Source organism: Cynoglossus semilaevis, chromosome 12 (assembly GCF_000523025.1).
Source record: "Cynoglossus semilaevis isolate Cse_v1.0 chromosome 12, Cse_v1.0, whole genome shotgun sequence".
Taxonomy (NCBI): Eukaryota; Metazoa; Chordata; class Actinopteri; order Pleuronectiformes; family Cynoglossidae; genus Cynoglossus; species Cynoglossus semilaevis.
The window spans coordinates 4,608,409-4,627,597 of record NC_024318.1 but is presented as its reverse complement, the minus strand read 5'-3'; the positions used below and the strand labels follow the sequence as shown (position 1 = coordinate 4,627,597).

At 41.3% G+C, this 19,189-nt stretch overlaps 1 protein-coding gene across 5 annotated transcripts in view; it reads right to left on the bottom strand.

Annotated features, from left to right (window-relative positions):
* grid1a (glutamate receptor, ionotropic, delta 1a) overlaps positions 1-19,189 on the bottom strand; it is a 165,260-nt gene that overhangs the window by 23,119 nt on the left and 122,952 nt on the right. For all 5 annotated transcript variants that reach the window (XM_008321593.3, XM_017037306.2, XM_017037302.2 and 2 more), the window contains 4 exons: positions 9,039-9,092; positions 3,897-4,070; positions 1,609-1,770; positions 1,386-1,505 (listed from right to left, as the gene is read on the bottom strand). In XM_008321593.3, the coding sequence (XP_008319815.1) occupies positions 1,386-1,505; positions 1,609-1,770; positions 3,897-4,070; positions 9,039-9,092 (510 nt within the window). The remainder of the gene's footprint in view (positions 1-1,385; positions 1,506-1,608; positions 1,771-3,896; positions 4,071-9,038; positions 9,093-19,189) is intronic.

The following is a 19,189-nucleotide window of genomic DNA, read 5'->3' as shown; positions in this document are numbered from 1 at the left end:
ATATTTACAGATCAACACACACACACGTGTGAGTGTCCATCTTCTCCTCAGTCTAATGATAATGTTCACGTCATGATGAATGGGTTCCATGATTTCAGTTGGACTAAGTGGTGATTAAATCTTCATTAGTGCCTCTGGTCAGTGCTGCTCTACATAGATTGCCGGGAAACTCAATCTTTCTTCATTCCGCAACTGGTCGTTGACTGAATCAGGACGCACTGGCGTTCACAGCAACAAACAAATGACGGCTCGAAGAACACGTGCACAATAATGTCAAAGTCAAACTCACTGTATTATTATTATTATTATTATACAGTGAGAAAAAATCAAATATGTTTCAGTAGAGCAGGTGGAAAAACTGCTGAAAAAGGGCTAAAAACCTGAATTACCAGTAGAGGGCAGAATCGTCACTGACACCTGCAACCATAAACCCCATGACCATGTGGACCTTGTGGACCAGGTGGATTAGATAACAACCATTTTTCTAAGCCACCAAAGGGATAAATGGATTTGCTTTTAACAAAAGTGTTTTTTGGATTCAGAGTTTACACAGACAGACAGTCTGAGGTCCCTGAGCAACGTCTGCTCCAAAAAAAAAAAAAAACACCGCAGTGGAAATGGTCCTCCCTGCTACTGCATTTACCTCACCGTACATACAGAAAAAGAAAAACTCCAAAACCTGCAGGTCATCGGTCATCAGGCCTGTGATTGGTCAGATTCATTACAGAGAACACCAGGAGGAGAAGGTTTCTTTTCACCCCCTGACTTAATTTTGTTGCCCTCGCAGTGAGTGGTCTCACTGAGACAATGGTGCAGCTATTTTCATCAGCGTTTTCACAGCGGCCACTGTTCCCTGGCCACCTGCTGGACGGACGCTTACATAACCATAGCAAAAACAACAAAACCATATTTAATGGACTTCTGCAGAGATGTCCCAGATAAATGTTGGAGTCCTGCTGGTAGAAATATAATGCACATTCACAGCAGCTATTAAAATTCAGAAATAAAACAAGCCTCTGTGAAATATGTGTGCGACAAAACTCCAAATGTGAATCTGCGGAGTCCGTGAGAAATACAACTTTACGAGCTGTAGGGGGCAGCGTCTGTGTCTGACCGTATGTTCTGTGTTCTTTATTTCTGTCTTCAGTGACTTGATTATATCGGCTGGGAAATCTCTGAACTTTGAGACTGAAATAATGAAGTAAATATATTTGAGGTCTGTACTCTGTTCTGTATGGGATGTATTTTAGAACGTGAAGTAAAGTAAAGATTCTGGGGTGCTGTTTGTTCAAGGTGGGGCTTCATTCCCCTGAAATATGAAATGTTACGGTGTGAAGGTGAAAAAAAGAAATAGAAAAAGTCCAGAAATTCAAAACTTCTCTCACCCTTTTCACGTCTTTCCCAAACGTCTCACTGTAACTGGTTCCCAGAATCTCAAACTGAACATGAGAGTTAGAGCCTTCAGCTCGGAAGTCCATCTGTCCGGTCAGTCCACTGATACGACCCTGAGAGAAAAAAACAGAAATTATTATGGTCTGTTCTCTGGGAGTTCTTGGACCTGGAAGAACCTTGGCCGTGAGAGGAAGTCGAGTCAGACTGTAGCAGTACCTTCTGTATGGTGTCCAGCATGGACCAGCCACCGTTCCATGGTTTGGTGGACTTCCTCATGCAGTTGAGACTGGCCATGCTGTGCCACTTCCTGTCCTCCAGTTTCCTGTAGAAGGCGTTGGCGAGCATCAGAACGCTGTCGTACAGGTAGAGGTTGGAGACCTGGGGAGAAAGTCAGACCTTCAGATACCAAACAACACAAACAGACCCCTGCATACAGCGCCCTCCTCTGGGTTTTAAGGTGAATAATAAGAATCTGATATAAAAAAATGTATATGTTTTTTGAAGAACAGTCAAAAACATCAGAAAAAAAACCCTACTCCCGGCCCCTCCCCCTTCCTGTCAGTCTCGCGGTCGCCTGTTGTCAACGAGATCAGTCAGAGAATTGACATAAAAGCGTCAACTTTGCTCCGTGTGCCATGTTTACATCAGAAATCGATGCCGGCGCGGAGTGACGATACAGTTTGTTTAATGACAGAAAGACCAAAGACTGTAATTAGAACAGACAATTACAGAGGAACGTGGTGTGGACTGGAATTAGAGCCAAAACAAGAATTATTCCTGGTTCAATCATCTTTCTGTTAGTGACACTCAACGCTGTCAGCAGCCTGGCTGATACCAGTCAACTGCAGCGCAGCCTGTCAGAAATAATGTCTACTTCCCTTTGTGTCGGAGTGACAGTGCATTCAATAGATTCTCTGGGTCAAGTCAAGTAAAATCCTCCCCCAAGAGAAGATCTATGAAAGCAATAGCAGCTGCCACAGCAGGCTTTTATTCCAGCCTGCATTCATCTCAACCCCCTCTGAGCCGAGACAGCTCATATTTACTCTCCTGGAGGGTCTCAGAAACCGAGCTGAGGTGAGCTGAGGTCGCAGCAACCCTTGTTACAGGAAGTAGTTACAGGAGATGCATGACCTGCAGGAGGTTTCATCTTCATAAACCAACTTCTCTGATGAACGCCTGAACTGCAGTAACCAATATTTAACCCTACTTGGTGTGAATTATTGAATTGTGTTGAGTGTGTGTGTGTGTGAGTGAGTGAGTGTGTAAATGCACCACATGGCTTTGCCATCTGTCCAGAGAAGGCATAAGAATGAATAGAACTATGGGAAACACAATTACACCGCAAATAGTTCGAGCAAAAAAAAAAAAAAAACCCCATAAGCCCAGGAAAATAATCAATGATCTGTATTTATATAGTGCTTCAGAGAGGAGGGAGGGGGAGGGAGAGAACCTGCAGGGGTGGAGGTCTGTGACGAGGCAGAGGAGAGAAGGAGGAGGAGAGGAAGAGAAGTCAAGTGAAGTGAGTTGGAATAGAGGTGGGTGGGTGAGTGAGGGGGAGGAGATGGGTGACTAATAGACAAAGGGTCCCTGCAGGTTGGAGTGGGTGGAGCTGTTTTTCAGCGGTGAAGTCAGATCAAAGTGAAAGAGACGGTGGAGACGCGGACACTGTGAGAGGAAGACTCGGTCATCGGTGACGCTGGTCTGTTCAGGTCATGGTTTTTCTTCGTTAGCCTCCGGTCATCCACTAAGAATCAGACATCATGAAAATATGACTTCTGAAAGTAATTCAATAATTAAAACCGTTTATTCCTGTGGACATGAAGGTGGAGCCACTCCCAGCAGCACCACGGACAGTTCCACGGCCACCCACAGAACCACCCACATCCATTCATGCTGCATTCACGATAGTCAGCTTAGATTTAACAATTGACCTTGATCCTGTATGTGTTTAAAAAGCCTGAGCCTGCCCCCCCACCACCATACCTCCACCCCCCCCCACAGTACATTTCAGGTTTCCACAGTGTAAATAGTCAAAAAAGGAAAACCAGAATTTTCTTCAAGAGACTCAGGAAAAAAAAAAAGTTCTTGTCAATTAAGTGAGAAAAAGAGCAACAACAAAAAAAAAGGTGATAATAAAAAACTAAGTATCAAAGGCAGCAGATTCAGAGTATGTGTATATGAATAACATCATATTCATAGTGTTTGTACTCAGTGTTTCTGTGAAAACTTGATTCCATTTTTACTCTTTTCATCCTTGAGTAAAGAACGTCCTTCGTCGTTCTCTACGATGACTTCACCGTCGGAGTTTAATCCACCATCAGCTGAATGCATTAATATTTACATTCACGAGCCACTGGGCAGACACCTGTCAACGTTCCCCTGATGTCTCACTTTGGACATTATGGAAACATTCCGACCCGACAGGAATCACGACAATCATTTGTCTGTCAGTGGTGTGGCTAACAGTTTGTGTTTATTTTGACCACAGCCTCTAGACAACTTACCTCCAGCGACTGCAGGTATCCTTCCTGAGGGTCACACAGCAGCGAGGAGATGCGGTGGTTGTTCCTCATGCAGCGGACGTTGGTGTCTCTCCACAGCGGGAAGATCTGGCGGATGATGGTCATCCTGCCCAGAGAGCTGTGAACCAGCTCCATGATGTCGGGGTCACTCACCTCCTGGAGTCGAGATGACAGGAGATGGTTAATAAAATGAAAACTAAATTAACTTTTCTGCTCCGAGAAATCACAAGAGACAAAACATGGAGGAGAGAATGTGTGAGGAGAACTGAGGTTAAACAGGTGAAACGAAAGGAAGAGAAAAGTTAAAAAAAAAAAAATTAAAAAAAAAAAGTCTGTCGTGAGTTAACTATACGTTGAATCTGGCACATTTGATATCTTTGATATCAATATATCGTGGTGACTATATTATCGCAGTATATCGTATAGTTGCCCCTGAACTGTGATATGTATCGTTTCGCCAGTATCTGGCCCACGGGCCGTAGTTTGCTTTAATGTTTCTATTGTATATTTAACCTACAGTAACTGCTGCAAACATTTAGTTTTCATTCTACCTCCATACGCCTCTCTCTAATGCCCCACAGTGATCAATAACATGATGTGTCAGATCATCTAATTCTCCGTGATGGTGAAGGTGACGGTGAACTTCAGTTTCAATAAAACACTTGGTGGTGTTTGATACTTCAAAGTCCACTGACAGATTTCTGTAAATCCTTTCACTCTCAGACTCTGGTCTGTGGCACAGTTTATCAGACAGGAATTATTCTCTGGTCCTTCACCTCATGTACTGACCAATCAATGGACATCCTTTACAATAATAACACTGGTGACCTTTGGCCTTATCCAATGGTTGTCGCAGATTTACCCTGTTATGGTGCAGATCAATATTCATGAGTGGGTGAAGCTGCTCTCTGGTCTCCGGGGCAGGACGCCGGTCAATACCGAAGCAGACGCCGAGTCTCCTGGGAAACCGCCGCCTCATGTTTTATCAGCCGAGCCAATAGACTGCCATGGGGTCAGAACCCGGACAGGACTGGCTTGATATAAGTTTTCATTATCCCCGTGAATCTATGGCAACAAATGGTTTTCTTTATCAGCTATCTTGACCTCTGACCTGTGTATTGACCTCTGGGTTGTTAATGTCTGTCTCACTGGTCCCCCACAGACACATTAAGCTGCAGTGGCTAATGTCTGTCTGTCGGTGTCTCCGCATTCCTCTGTTTTTATTTATGATTTCATTGTCATTGAAAATTAGCAAAGTTCCTCAACTGTAACGACAAAGGGTTCAAATATGACAGACATTATTTCCTGTTGCCAAATATTAAAAGCCAGTTTGTTTGTTTGTAAACAACAACAATAGGAGATTGTGCTCAGGCAGCGGCACCTGGTCCAGTTTCCTCCTGCGGCTGTTCTCCTGACTCCTCACAGTCAGTCAGCTGGAACCGATGGTTATTCATTAGCTGCTGCCACGCATTCATCACATGAATTATGCTGCATCACAGGGCAAACGCTGATGTCCACGATAATAACTGACACCCAGTCACAGACTTCTGTCACGCAACTCAGGACCGAGGTGACGACATGGATGAACTTTAACATGTTTAAGTTCAACAGTGTTGGAAAAAAAAAAAAAGAGTCAGAACAAGAATTCTCTACTGCAGTCGACCTGGAAACTTAGAGTAGTACTCATTAGTACACAGCAGTGGAAGTATGTGTCGGTAATGACCTCTCACTCACGTCTGGTTTTTCAGGGTTGAACCAGCAAACTACTGCTTTTCATTCCACTCCTATTAATAATAATAATAAAAAAAACTGTAAAAATAACATGTAAAAATATTAAAACATTTAAGGAACCGACTAATGAATTAAACTCACTAACAAAAAACATCCAGACAAACAGGGAACATTTCAGTCTGTCAGTCACTTCTCCATATTTGAGTCCATGCCGTTGTTGTTGTTGTTGTTGCTAATGTTGTTTATGCTACGCTAATGATGAAAAATTCAGTCATCATTTGTGATTTTATGAACGCGGCCTTCGAGGTCTGGCTGTAAAAACTGATTTGTTGAATCAAACTGTGGCAGGTGGAGGTGTTTAAATTAAACTCTAATTTATGAATCAGTCCTCGGTGTTTGTGTAGCAACTGACGCTAATCATGAATAAACGGTGGACATGATGTCATTAGAGGAGTGACCATTTCATCTCCGTCATTAAACGATGTTTAAGTCTTTATTGGGAATGAATTCATGTCTGATGTTTCACCATTAGTTTTTAATCACAATCAAACTTCGTTACCATCAGACCAGTGTTTCAGAACTTACAGTAACAAAGTTCAAACGTGCAGCTGTTCGACAGTCACTGATGGAAGTTACATTAATGTGACAATGAATTATTTGTATGTATATAAAAAAAACCAAGACAAACCAAAACGTGATGGTTCTAATTGACAGAGTGTAAAATGCAGATGAGGCGGTTAGTGAGGAGCGCCATCTGTCTGCAGTCCTGCTGATTTATGAGCGTGACAGTGGTGGTCTCCCGTGGTCACCGTTCAGGGGTTGGAACATTATGTCTGACAAGTGATCAAGATCTCAGGTGGGAGAACGTTCAGAGAACTGAAACAGGAAATGATTCTGAGGAAACTCAAACTATAACACAGAACCAAACAACAGTCTTCAAACGTCGACTGTTGTTACAATTACAGCTGTGACTGTGGTCGACTGATGAAAAAAAGTTCACTAACTTCAGCTGGTTCAGTCAACAGTTCTTTAAATAGAAAAAAAAACTTGGATAAAAAATGTGATTAATTAATTACAAAGCCACTAATAAAAAAAGAAGACGATCCAGTTTGAACTGGTCTGTTCGTCAGGGGTCACGGCTCCACAGACGGCCTTGACGACAGTCTCTGTTCTAATTAACTGGACTATTTTTAACGACACCACAGGAAAAAAAGCTTTATTATATTATTATTATCATAGAACGTTAATTAACGCCTTATTCTTTTTCTCCATAAAATCTCTGTGTGTTTGGAGAAGCATCAGCAGCACAGATCACTTCTCTATCACCACTGCCCCCGCCCTCACTCCTGTCAGTCAGTACCCCCCCTCCCCCCCCCCCCCGACCTCCTTATCCACCAGGCATTCTGAGGTTGTCACCACCCTCCAGATGATGAAAAAAAAAACCTGAACCAAAACAAATCCTCTCTGGGTCCATGATCCATCTGAGTCTATGATGCCCCACAGATACCCCTCCGGTGCAGAAGAGACATGTCTCCTTGACATGGACTAGGACTCAGACCTGCTGCACAATCTGCAGGTCAAATCTGCTATTTTGTCTTAAATAAAAATGTATTTTTATTTATATATATTTTTTTATTTTGCGTAGTGTAGTACCTCTCATGGCCTGAAGGCGTGCGATCGTCGAGCCACTCAAACAAACACTCCCTTGTTTTTAATGCCACAGAATATAAAACTAAAATATACAACGTAAGGAAAAGTTTGGGGAGGGAAAAGTTTCCGCTGCTCAGCTCAAGGTTCCTGGTCACCGTGTGGTGGATCACTTGTTTATGACAGTTTTATGACATTGTTTTTGGCTCCGGCGGCAGTTTTTAAGTGACAGAGCTGCAGCCACTTCACTTCAGTTTGGACCTGGTTTCCTGACTTTATTACATAAAACCTCTTCTCACTTTTTTTTTTTAGGATGAAAGATGTAGAGCGGGTCTGGCCTGCTGCCAGGTTTGGACCTAAATCAACTTTAAACTTTTTACACTGCTGCATGACATGACTCACTGTGATCGTAAAATGTGATAAAAAATTTAAAAAAGAAATACAGCTAGGGCTTCATCATTAGTGTCTGTTTGTTTATTTTATTTATTTGGTAAAATTTATTTAGTAATTTTTTAAATATATGTATTTATATATACACATAAATATGTAGAAATAAACAAATATATAAAGATTTTATTGCTAAAAAAAAGTCTACGTTAACATTTCGTCCACATTGAAACATATATAGAAAAAGAATTATCAGTTAACAGATGTTACAATAATTTCTTAAAATATAAAAAATAGAGAGAAAAAAACAACTCATCTTTGTTTCTAACCCTGTTGATTTGGTTAAAAGATTTTAACGCTGTGTGTAAATACTTGTTTTTGTGCTTTGGCAAAACAAATAAAGGTTGAAGTGTATTTTCAAATTACAGGCTTGTGTGTTTTTGTTTTTTTATTGCACTTTAAGTATTTTTTATCAACTTTCCCCTGAAATGGGTTTTTTATTATCTCTCCAGTCTAACGCTCCCTGTGGCCAACGCATGTTTACAACGTTTGAACCAAAGGCTAATTTGGCCCAAACAGAAGCAAAGTCTGTTTTTCTTTTTTTTTTAACCACATCCCTAAACATCACCTGGGAAACACACATACCCGTTTATCATCCTCTGTGGGCCGTGGATCAATATGTTGTCATGCTTTGTTTGAGGAACACAAGTTTAGATGTTCTTGTAAGTGGAGAAGTGATTTTTCATTACAAAACATGGGCATTGATGTGTGTGTGTGTGTGTGTGTGTTGGAGAGAGAGAGAACGCCATTAGCTACAGCAGCGTTCATATTTAAGATAAATCAAGAGGGAGCAGCGTTTTATCTATTATCTCTCAGCCTGTGCTTTTAGTTTTGGACCAATCCAGTCTCCAAATCACTTTGAGTCAATTGAAATGCAGCACGGAGGCACCGAGGCCGGAGACGGGCTGCGCTCCTCTGTATTCACAGAGTGCATCCTGAGTTTTGTGATGTTGCAGCCACTTTAGGAGACCATTTAGGTCAATGTCAGACACACGGAGCGCCAGGGCCGAGGGCCGAGGGCCGAGGGGTGAGGGGTGAGTGGTGGGGGACACATCAGCAGCTAAAGACAGGACAATTACACAACACCTAATAGAGGTGCAGTCCCTCTGGCAGCGAGGATGAATACATAAAAAGATGCTGTGCTGCTAATGTGATTGGATGGGAACACACATACACACACACACACACGCAGCCTGGCAGCTGAGAAGACCATGTGACGGGGAGGGTAGGGGAGGGGGGTTAAAGTTGACAGAAAGGTTGGTATTCACTCAGGTGACGCGTGTTTGTGTCTGGACTCACCTCGTTGGCGTAGACCCAGTGGCTGTCCTTGGACGCCAGATTGGTTTCCACGGCCTGAAGTGATGAAAAGAGAGAGGGAGAAAAAGACAGAGAAGCAATTTAGAACAATTTAGGAATTCAATGAGGTCCACTCCTCCAGTCACTGCTGCTAAACATGAAAGGAAAAGGAAAGCAAAGGAAAGGAGCAGCCCAGTTGTTTACCCATAAGCACAGAATGGCTGTGTGTTTATTCTGACCCGGGTGAAAACCTGAGAGCGGAGGGAAGACCATGAAAACACACACAGGACCGGAGCAGACAGTAAAGACCATCATCAGCAAAGAGTTTGACTCTATAATATGAAGAGTATGAAAACAACAAGAAATGTATCATTATAGTTTAAAGTTGACTCACAATGTAGCAATCGATGTGTCAACGACGCAGCGGAAATATCACGACATTCATTACTTCAAAATAACAGCGTTTTCACTTGAACATAAACGTTGGACGTGTTGTAGGTTTGATGGATTGAAATGTCACAGCTGCCGCCACTCGACGAGACCCACGTTCTTTACTACAGTTTGCTTCTAATGGAGGAAAATAACACAGTGGTTGAAACCAGCGCTAGGCTAATCCACTGTTAGCACACGCACAGAGCTGCGGCAGGAGAAGGTTAAGATGAAAAATCGGGTCCAAATTTAGACCAAAAACAAATCACAGGATCATTTCTGACCAAAAAAAAAAAGCCGTGAGCAGTAATTTTTTTTTTTTTATAAATGCTAATTATATATTTTAAAAAAAATGCCGTGAGCAGTATTTTTTTTTTATTTTATAAATGCTAATTATATATTTTAAAAGCAAATATAACTGACTCGCTACTTATGATGAGCAGGTAAATAAAATAAAATCATCCTGTAACAGATGGTACGGGATGAGTTTACTATTAAAACGAACTATCGACGTAGACACGGGCTGCAGAACCATCGTCTCACTGCCGAACTGTAGTCACTGTAGAAGCAGAAATCGTTAGTCTGGAGTCAGGCTTTAATGGGTTAATGTGAACTTTATGACTGAATAAAACGACCCAACGCCGTCCATCAAAGGGCGTGCGGTGCCATTTATTAAGATTATGATAATGAGCCGCTGTTAGAACAGACTCCGCTCTGGAGAACTGTTGTCTGACTTTCAGAACAGACAGCGGCCTTTTCACCTGGACCGTTGTTAAAGAGTCAATGTAAAGATCAGAACCTGAAGAACGCCACTGTGTTATACTGATACCAGCCTCGTCCTGACACCGAGACGAGGCCAGGAGATCAATCCTTCATTATTAAACCTTCAAAGTTTACAGGAAAAAGACTTTACAACAAAAAAAAGTTGACTTTTTTTTCCTTTGTGTGAAATCAGAGCGAGAGACTTTATGATAATATTACAGAGATAAACCATGGGACACATCTGCAGACCATGTGAAGGTCTGATTCTCGACTGTCCAGCTCAGAGAAAAATCAGCTCAAGGTTCTGGAAGAATTCATCCTGTGTTGTTGGATGGTGGAACCTTGGATGGAACTGAGTTTGTTCAGTGTCAATGTTTTCCTTTTCGTCCTTCAGTCTGTTCCAAAAAGTTTTTTGTTTTTTTTTCAAAACCTCGTAGAGATTTATTTAGAAAGTTATGTGAAATACGTATCGGCCACATTCTGGTAAAGACCGTGAATTTAAATCATCATCACTGTGATGGAATGTAACGACACGATGATTCACGATTTTATGTTCATGATATGAGTTTAGCTCGATTTTTAATGTTCTGGTTTCATAGCGTTTAACAACTAATATTTTAGGTGTGTACCGCCACCTATTGTACAAACGTGTGTAGTGTCATGGTATGACCAGTGACTTTACTCCTTAAGCCTTGATGCGCGTTTAATTTTTTTATTTCAAATCAAAGCGAATGGTTATGCATTTGTAGCTAATTTTAACCGATTCACGATGCATCGTTAAATCCCTATTCGTTAGCTCTTCTTACGCTGCACGGTGATTTCACAGATTTTTTAACACTTCATACAGGATCATAGAGCAGCTTAAACTTTAAGAGTATGTTTTTTATTCCTCGTGTCCTCCAGGTTTCAGCAGCTGTTTGATCCATCGCTGGATGAATCTTTAAAAGAAAAAAACGACAACATTCTTTTAAAAAGATATTTTTAAAACTGCAGCTTTAGAATACACAATCCTCGGTCTCTCAGACCTGTTCTCAGTTTTCACAGCCGTTAACTAATCTGCTCAAAGTCCTACTTCACTTTAACTAAGCAAGGATTTTCCTATTTGCTTCACATTAGTCACACTGCTGCTCAGAAATCCACCGAGACGTTAGTGGAAAACCTTGGCAGAGTAATTCTGCCTCTCTGCATTTTCTACCTTTGATTCAGTGTGGGCGACGTAACGGTGAGATCCGACTGAGGAGGAATATTTGACTGTCAGAGTCAGACGACAGTGAGATCTGTAATCTCACCGAGGGGAAGAATCCCAGACTAATGTTTTTACACAGGACGCCGGAGAATATCTGCAGAAGTTCTCTCCCTGAAACAGGGGTTTGAAGAACGAGGGCAGATGATGAGAATACACTTTTAAATTTGGAAATAAAAAAGCAAGGTTTGGTACCTCTAAAGTTTTACTGCAGGCTTTAAGGGGTAGAGAATGTGGGGATTTTCAGGTAAGTGGAAGGATGAGGTTTCTACCCCGTTCAGCGGGGGTCAGATTAGCTAGAGGAGGAGACTGTTCCCTCACTGAGCCCTGAGCCTGAAGCAGCACGTGCAGCTGCACAACAAACTGCCAAACAGATATTATAGGAACTATAAGAATTACAAGAACAGATATTATTTTTCACTAACTCATATACTAATATACTAAAAAGCAAAATGAACCAGCAAAAACTGTGGTGTTAGTTGCAGTGTTCTCTGAACTACACAATGAAACAGCGCTGAGTAAATAAATATTTGCTGAGACGGTGTGTGAAGTTGACACGGGAAACAACTGTGGACGGTTTGAATCAGATGTTTTCAAATGGTGTAAAATTAACTTTGTTCATTTGTTAAATTTGCAAAGAAATAACTAACACTGCAACGGGATAAACAACACGTTTGTCATTATTTTTCTCAGTCCTTTTTTCAGACTGACTACTGAAAATGATGTGCAACAACACTGTGATTATATTTAACTGTTGTAGTAAAAGGATGTACGCCGTCACAGGTGGTGGAAAATACATTTTTACACTAGTAATAATTCAAATTTCTTTTATATATATAAATATATCTAGTGCTTCGAACTAAAAGCCTCAGAGTCAGAGATTCAAATCCAAGTGACACTAAAAGCTACAGAGTCAGAGATTCAAATCCAAGTGACTCATTTGACCTGAGAGTTATTTCTGATGGAACATATAAGCAGGTCAAAGCCTGTTTGCTGAGCGTGGAGCGGTGACGCTGATGGAATCTTTACAGTCAGAGTGGATCAGATGAAGGAGAGTTTGTCAGGAGCAGCAGGTCACGGCAATCCTTTTAAGGAGGCACCATTTTAAGGTGGAGTCAAACAGTCGTGTTGACACTTTCTTTTGTCGTTCACTCCAGTGGCTTTTGGCTCCGCCGTGCTGCTCCTCTGTCAGTCACTGTAACGGCGCTAATTACTAATAATTTTCGACAATAAATCTTTGACGTGCCAGATTAGCTCGTTAAATGAAGCCATTAGTTCAAAACTATAATTTCTTGTAACCCAGCGTGTAACCTTCTGATGGAGAGTTTATCTCTAAAGTGGAATTATACGACAGACTTCTCTTAAAAAATTATTATTTTTTTTTATAATACTTCCCCACAGTTTTTCAATTTGGTTCACACAAATGCACACACACACAGTCCTGGATTTTCAAGGTCAAATCAGAACAAATCTACGACGAGCTAGAGCTGGACAAACACACATTCCTTTGATTTTTTTCAGCTCAGAACCAAAGCCACCGTCTACAGCAAAAGGCAGAATGAGTGGAATTTCTAGTGGGGTGAGGATGTCAGTGTAAATAATTTCATAGGAAAGAAAAGAAAAGATGACCTGCAGAAAGAGAAAATTGAAAGAAATATGAAAAGAAAAAAATCTAATTCCATTTCCCTGAAGGCAGACTCAACATCTGTATGATCTTTAATCTCACAGACACGAGGATAAAATGTTAAATATTAATCAACCGCAGCCTGGTTTGAAAGACACTGAAATGACCAGTGAGTATTATTCCTATTATTACACAAGGATTCAAAGTAAGGTTTAAGGCACTCTCGACTAATCCATTAGAACGTGGTGCTTGTGCACACTGTACCGCTCTGAAGTCGACTGTGAACAGTCGGCAACTTGGTATTCCGTGGTCTGTCCTGATGGAGCAGATTAAGTGGTCTGAAGGTGTTTCCACAGCAACGGCAGCAGGCCCGGGTCCACGGGGACTATTGTGAATCTTTCATGACAGACCTCATTACGCCCTCCCTGACTTCAATGTGAGACCCTGACACAGTAGGGACATAGAAGAAGTGACAGCCACCAAAACCTTTTCATTGTCTACTCTCTTCAAATAATAAGTAAAAACTGAGGCGCCGTGAAAGGCGTGCACTCCAGAAGCTTCAAGCCTTTGGTTGCTAAGCAGCCAGTTTTGACCTTAGCACTGAGCAAATAGGGACAAATCCTCTGTCACTGATAACACACACACACACACACAGACACACACAGGCACACACAGAGAGCAAAATGAATTGAATTTGCAGTCCGACAATAAAAAAGTTGAAAAATGAATTTAAAAAAAAAAAGTTTCCACCATCGAAGGCAGTAATAATGATACGTGATTATATAAACTTTACTTTGAGGTTAATTTCAGGGGCAATTTCAAACGTACAATATGACAATGATGTTGTTTGAGCTTTAATTTTCACGACAATCCACACGTACGGGCGTCACTAGGGAACAGCACCATGGACAGCGCCAAGCAACAGCCCTCTCAAATTAGCGCCTATACAGCGTCCTTTTCCGATCAGGACCTTGGACAGCGCTCAGCCGTCACACATGGCAAATATAGTTCGACTGGTTTTAGGAGTGAGGCAGAGAAAATAACAAGACATGTTGTCATGAGGACAACAAAAAGACAAAGAAAAGCCCAAGTTAAACAGAGAATCTTCCAAATGGCCCACTTTCACAGTCTATATAAGACACCGGCAGTGATGTCAGCGGGGGTGCCGATCTAGGTCTTCTGCTTCTACTCTCTGCGGATGTGGCGTGTGTTACATTAAAAACCAATCAGAAGTCCCATCTGCCCCGGTGCTGAGGCTGCTCACTCCTCTCAGCGTGTGCACAACTTCGTCTCCTCACCACCATTGGCTGTAATTACGGCCAAGCAAACGTCCTCACTTGCAGAGTCATCGGCGGCCACGTTACTGAGTGATAGGACCTAAAGCTGACGGGCTCTAGGAGCAAGGACTGCTACTGGACCGGGACAGGATGACCAGGAGTCCTGCTGGGAATCAGGACACTTGGTGATGTCATTCTTTCAGGACCTGTGTACGGTTCTTGTAGTGATCTTTAAGGTCACGTTAGCGCGGTCACTGGCGTAAAATAAAATGTTAGCAGAACGTCCAAAGGAATGTCCGATAATATCGGCACAATATTAGCAGAATAATCTAACATCTGTAGGAATCGTTAGTGTTTCGGACAATATGGGACATCACAAAATCTTCATAAAATGTGAACCTGAATCATGTGGTTTTCTGTTACATAAAAAATTCACGTGACAAAACTGAAATGTTAAACACTTTCAGAACCTTTACTGACCATCTTGTTGAGGTTAACAACGTTTAGAAAATCACACAGGACCTAAACAGACTGACTTCAAATTTTTACATCAAGAAGTTTTGTTTTTTTTTTCTCCAAAGTTTCCGATTCAGTGATAATAATAATGATATTTACAGTGACTTGTTCAACATCCTGTAAATGTTGAGAACTCACAGCAGCCGCAGCAGCAGCAAGGCTGAAGGAAACGTCGGGGTGAAAGTTTTGGTGCAGTTTTTTAAATTTGGACAGTGCGGTGGACGTGACCTTGGCTCAGATCCAGTCCATTTTACCACAGCGCTGGAATCAAAGTCAAATCAACAAAACAACTTTAAGTGTCATTCACTGAGACCTGACCAACTCGTCCGCCTCTGCAATCCGATTCTTTCCAAACTTTATCTGCAGCATTTCATTAAACAACTTTCACTTTTTTCTTATTTTTGTTTGTCAGTTGTTAAATTCTCTTTCAGAAGAAACAGATTTAATCTCTGACCAGGAAAAAAAAACAAATGACAAGAAGAATTTATATTCTGTAAATCTGCATGTTTGGGATTTTTTTTTTTTTAAGCCGTTGCCATTTCATCAAGATACAAAATCCACTTCCTGAGAATCCCATCAGCAGGAGATGAATTACTTCCCTTCCCTGCAGGATGCCCTTGGGCAAGATTAACTAAACACTTGCACCTGGGGGAAATTTATGCTTTGGATCTTTGATGATATTTGCAATTGAATTTTTATTGTGCAGCTGATGGATGTAATTAGGCGGGATAATTACCAGAGAAAGAACTAATTATCCAGCCCAAACCGGTATTGATATTCTATAGCTACACTATAAGACTAGGAGCAGGACCAGGCCAAAAATGTCACAAACTCCAAGAACTGGTTTAATCACCATAACACAGCTGTCATCCACGGGAGAAGCTGATGTTTGTGTTAAAAAGTAGTCGAGAACACACAACATACTGGGTGGGATTTAAACCTGAACGTAAGAATCAAATAAAAAAGTCAAAATGATGCCTCAGATATTCAAAAGAGATTAAAAAACACTCTGTATTTGAACATCATCAACAATTAATTTTTTCCTTGTGTTCCGATGTCCCTGACTCAGCAGTGAAGCAAGATAAGATTAGGGGTCGATACGTATCACGATACAGGGGCAACGGTACGATATATTGGGATATACTGCCCTAGATGAACTCGTCATATATATTTATATAAATGTAGAGTTAAAAAAAGGGGCCGAGGAGTCAAACTTTACAACAAAGTTACAACTGGACCAAATCAAGGTCAGACGTCTGATCCTCAAACGACTCTGAATCTCTAACTTGCCATCGACTCGCAAAGATAAAGCGGCAGAAAATCGGACGCTGTTTAAAAGCACCTGAATTAAACATGCCGTCATTATCTTACATTAGTGATTTCAGGTGAGCAAAACACAGCAGCTGTTTTCCATAAAAGCTTTTCGTAAATCCCGAGGCCATTAGCTCCAAATAATTAATCACCTAATGTTTCCTTCACATTGACATCCAAGCCCCAGAACACAACTTAAGAGAGAGGTAAGTGATTTTCATTTGGAGCCATGAATAAGCGATCTGCCCCTTCAGTCGGTGCTGAACTGAGGCCAGTGAACCGGAGCCGCACAAAAAAAACTTTTGTGTCGTGCCGCGACTAAACAGAAGACACTGACACTGTCATTGCTTTGTTCAACATAAAAGCTGATTAGCTGCGAGCCTGTTTTTGTTTGGAGAAGTCTAGAAATAAACTTTGACTCCAAGCCAAAAAATGGCAACAAAAAAAGAAGTTCTGGGATCAGTGCAGTGGGAGAACTCTCTCAGAGACGAAGACTGGGAAAAGCAACAATTCTATCAAGACTCACAGACATGACATTTGATACAAGCGTGAAAACTTCTCTTCTCTGACAGTGCTTTATTTATAGGATTTTTGTAACCGACTCTTGAACCCTGGTATAGTTTGTGTGATTTTTCTTTTTTTCTTTTCGGGCCTCGTTCCAAAGATCATGAACTCCACCACCGTTAACATCTAAAAACACTGACAAAAGATTCTAATTTTTAAAATTAAAGTTTTCATATATTTACAGCAAGCACGGATTTTTAATATTTCCACTGTTTTGGAGCTCTAGCGCCACACAGGGGTGGTGTGAAACAAACCCACAATTACACACTCATAACTGCCTCCAAGGCAACCTGGTGTCAGGAGAGAGGTGTTAATTCAGGCCAGACGAGGGGTGAGATGGGGTGAGGAGAGAATCTAGAGAGGAGTCACTGTGATGGTGAGATAACACCGGTGAGAAAAGATGTGATTGGACGAGAACCGTGGAGGATTTATATCCTCCAGTCTAGAAACCTCTTTTTCTAGAAACCAATTGTTTATGTTACAAACATAAACATAAACCTATAATATCGCAGTATATCGTATCATGGATACGTATCGTATCGCCAGGTTCTTGCCAATACACAGCCCTAATAAATGAAATAAAATTCTTGAATCTTGAGACGGGTGTCTGACTGATAAAAATATTTATTCAAACACACTTCTGCTGGAAGTCTGTTTTTATCCTGTATTTGATTAAAGGAGTGAAAACCCTGATCTTGTCAGTGAGAAAATGAGAAAAGATCAGACTCGGTGACAAAGAGCTGATGAGCTGTTCTTTCACTGGAAACCTGTTTCTACAAGATCTTTTTTTCTTCTTCAAATATTAGAGACAAACAAATATTTCAGAGAAACGTCAACCTCAGTGATCCATGAAAGAGTTCGGGTCAGAACGAACCGACAGACTGAATTCACCAAACTCATTAACAAACAAATGAAGCAGGTGAGAAAATCTCACTCCAATTATTTCTGTGCAGGTTAAGACACGTCTGCACTGGAGCCCAGGAGGAAAAGAGGAGGAGGAGGAGATCATCGGCTGCCAAAGTTTTGTTTAGACAAGAAATATATATATATATATATATATATATACACATACATACATACCCCATAAAACCCCCTGTAGTTTTAAAAACAAATCTAGAAAATTGAAACCAAAAACCAAAACAATTTGTCAATTCACTGGATAAAGGGTGGTTTTAGTCCCAACCACCTGCTAAAACTTAGATAGATGGGACTGTAGTCGTGCCCCTCCCTGTCAAACAGCAACAACAATAAAATATATTATAAATAACAGTGTTATTTCCCTTCAAAGAGACAGGAAAAGATAAATAAAATGTATTTGTTTTTCTGCATCTACTTGCAATATCTTAAAACTCCTAGAGGGGGCGCTTGATGAGTTGGCATCTCTCTACGTCAACGATGGCAAATATTTCATAAAAATACTTTAACAAAATGAGTCAGGGAAAACCTGTGCCAAGGCCAACGGTGGGAGCTGCCGCTGAATGTGCATGACCTTTGACCTTAGCCCTTATCCATTATTTAAAGTCATTCTGGCATTATTTTCTACATTTTCCTACAGACGTGGGTGGTATATTATCTACGGTTATACCCTAAAGTTTTCAACTGAACAATAGGTTTTAGATATGGATACACAGAGGTCCTGGAAGGTCAAAGGAAGTTAGTGTAACAGTCCGGCCTGAAGGTCCCGCAGACACAGGAGCTGAGTTTCAACTCTGTTTTCGACACCCTTGTTTACAAGTGTCCTTGACTGCACAGCCACCCATCAGAACAGAACAGAACCGAGGGGTTAAGGTGCAAAACCATTTCTGTGAAAACATCTCTGCTCCTTTTTGAATCTGCGGGGATTTCTGCCACCCTGTTATCTGCAGCCGGCGTCTGGAAGGCTTTTATTTCACAGGGCCATTTGCAGGGCTGGCTGAAGACTTTTACCCTTCTCTCAAAGGATTTGCAAAAGCTTTTGGTTAAGAGTAGCATGGGGCGGTGGGTGGGTTGTGGGGGTAGGGGAGTCCGGGGCAGACAGACAGAGGTGGTGTTAGTTTGACCACCATAACAAGGCTGTGCTGCAGTAAAACATTTGCTGCAGTTCCTCAGATGAAATGACCAAATATACGAGTCGCTGTCTTTGCTCCTGTCCAAGGATTCCTGTCAAATCACTGGGGACAAATCAGAAGCCAACACTAAACATCCTCTGCAGTGCAGTGGAGGCGGTCGCCCCATAACAGCTTGATAAAAAATATATTTTTAATGTCCTGTTTAGATCAATAAATGTGTCTGAACTCTGACTCTTTGGGACTGAGTTCCACCTTAATAGACTTCAAAAATGTACCGTTCCCTTACAAAAAAAAAGATTTTTAATAAAGAGGGACTAGGAAAACAATAAAAAAAACCATTAGTGATGAAAATGTATCTGATCAGTGATATATATGTAAAG